The 2,229-nt window shown below is 43.4% G+C and overlaps 1 protein-coding gene across 4 annotated transcripts in view; it reads left to right on the top strand.

Annotated features, from left to right (window-relative positions):
* The window catches only part of ampd2a (adenosine monophosphate deaminase 2a), a 22,856-nt gene that overhangs the window by 815 nt on the left and 19,812 nt on the right, over window positions 1–2,229 (top strand). The window contains exon 1 of one of the 4 annotated variants that reach the window (XM_020607786.1): window positions 181–200. The exons of 1 other annotated variant lie outside the window; for it this stretch is intronic. Coding sequence is in view for 2 of the 3 variants with exons in the window: in XM_020607783.1 (XP_020463439.1) it covers window positions 1,837–2,200 (364 nt within the window). In the remaining variant the exon portion in view is untranslated. Of the gene's footprint in view, window positions 1–180; window positions 201–1,760; window positions 2,201–2,229 lie in introns of those variants that run through there. 2 more of the 4 variants (XM_020607783.1, XM_020607782.1) reach the window with 2 other exon arrangements.

Genomic DNA, 2,229 nt, shown 5'->3' with positions numbered 1-2,229 from the left:
ACAACAAAATGCTGAATTCCATGAGCTCTGTAGGAGTGACAGGGAAAAGAGTCCCCCAAGCAGCCAATGACAGGCACAGTGGTCTCATTTTAGTAAAAGGGTGTACAGACAAAAAGCCTGACCAGACAGCAGAGACAGAGGAACACCAACGAAGGAGTGACTACAGCTGTCAGGGTGACATAGCTGCCTTCTATTTTCAGGTAAGGCCACTGAGAATGTGAGTAATTTGGTTTTAGCAAAATGTGTGAGTGGGTAGGGTAAGTAGGCCTGGGGTTTTTTTTTGGTTGCTGTTGTTGAAGCCTTTGCTGTTGCAGCAGATGGGGAGTTTCGCCTCTGAGAAACTGGGTCAGGCTGGAGACACTCTGAAATGAGCTGCTTTTACTTGGCAAACACAAGTCTTGACTTCTTTCACTTTGGCTGCTTTTATGTTTTAAAGGTGTTGTTTGATTGTTGCACATGTTGTTAGAATTACTGTGAAATTAGCCTGAAAACAATTAGGTGAGTTGTAAAGATCAGTGTGATCGGTCTGAGTGTTTTAAGTTTGGGCTCAGATTGATTAGGCACATATAGATATCTGCTATCTATGAACAGTGTGTTAATATTTTAAATTACTTTGAAAAATTGAGTATTCAGTTTATACTGTAAACCTAGAGGCCAGTTTACATTTTTAATTGCAACATCAGTTCAGTTATATTCCTGCTAGAGGAGATTGTTGAGGAAATGGATGAATGAATTGTTGGATCGTGAGTAAGTCTTTAGTGCCAGAGAGTTGTGGACAGTAGCTGCAGTATATGTGTTGTTCCTTGTAACTGTGCTCTGTGTTGTTGCATATTATGCAAAAAGTAAAACTAATCTTGAGGCATGACATTATCAGCATTCAAAGCACAGTGAATCCCTCTAAATTGAAAATGTAGGTTTTTAGAGTCTGTTATTTATTTAGAATTTAGATTTGGTGAACAGCAATCCGATGCTCAGAGGTGACAAACATGTTTCTGTTTTTACACCACTAGATGGAGATCTTTACTGTTTTGTTATGCCACTCTTGCTCTGTTGACTGTGGTTAGTGATTGAATCCAAAAGGTCCAGCATATTCTGTAAGGCCAGTGTTCATCTGCTGGTGTCTTCCATCATCTGTTGATCTGACACATTGGTTATATTTGATGTATAGCCAGGGATTCGAAGAGGAGGCTATTATTTTGAAAAGTCAAATTAATACTGCAACTTTGTGGTATACGGGGCTTTGAAAGAATCTAATTTTACAATTTTGTGATGTCAGTGGAGTAAATTATTACAATTATCTATATTTGTTTGACTTGAGCAGGCTCTTCTAACTTTTGGAAGCCTGTGCTTCCAAGCTTAATGTGCTTTAATGTGCTGGGCATTGGTTGTCACTCTTTATAATACTTGATGACAGGTGGGCCTGTGCTGAGTGTGTTTATGCTTTCTGTCTCCCCTTAGAATTTTCCAGCAAAGGAGTTTGGGAGTTCATTAGTCAACTTACACACTAAGATGGTTTCTCTGCTTATACGCACTGACCACTCAGTGTTCTATGCCTTTTTTTGTCACTTGCTGTTCATCTGGATCCTCTGTGTTTTTCCTCTTGGCTGAACACGCCTTCTCATGATATCTGATGTATCTAATTGCTATTTTTAGATAGTAGAGAAACTTTTGTCCTTCGCTGACTTTGGTGCTCAGCTGGCAGGCTGTAGTCGTCCTCCAGGCTTGCTGGCTGTCATGCTGGCTACACACTGATCTGCAATGTCCTCCTCTGTGGCTGTTTTTCCCCGCATTGGCTACAGGAAACTAATTCCTTGGTTGCCATGGCAACCAAGGAAAATGGCCCCCACCAGAACCCGGGGAAGCCTTGGGCTCCCATTCAGCTCGTCGCTGTGCAGCATGCCTTCTGACCTGCTGCTGGCTGGGAGGAGGAGGAGCCAACTCTGCAGAGCAGCTCCTCCCAGCCCAGTATGGGCCCTGCTGCCTCACTACCTCATTGTGAGACAGAGTTCTAGCTTTAGGGTGAGTTTTCCTCGCTCCCTCTGCTGGCCACTGCGCAACTCTGGCTTGCTCTGCTCCGGTAGTAACAGGAGCACGGGAAGAAAGATGTCATCATCCTCTTCCACCACCGATGGACAAGGGAAGCCTAAACCTATATCTTCATTTCACAAGAGAGGAAGTCTGCAGAGCACCACCAGTCCTGGTGAGTGAGAGGGGGTCCCATGGAAAGAG

Source organism: Monopterus albus, unplaced genomic scaffold (genome assembly GCF_001952655.1).
Source record: "Monopterus albus unplaced genomic scaffold, M_albus_1.0 scaffold89.1, whole genome shotgun sequence".
NCBI lineage: Eukaryota > Metazoa > Chordata > Actinopteri > Synbranchiformes > Synbranchidae > Monopterus > Monopterus albus.
This window is presented reverse-complemented; position numbering and strand designations above follow the sequence as displayed.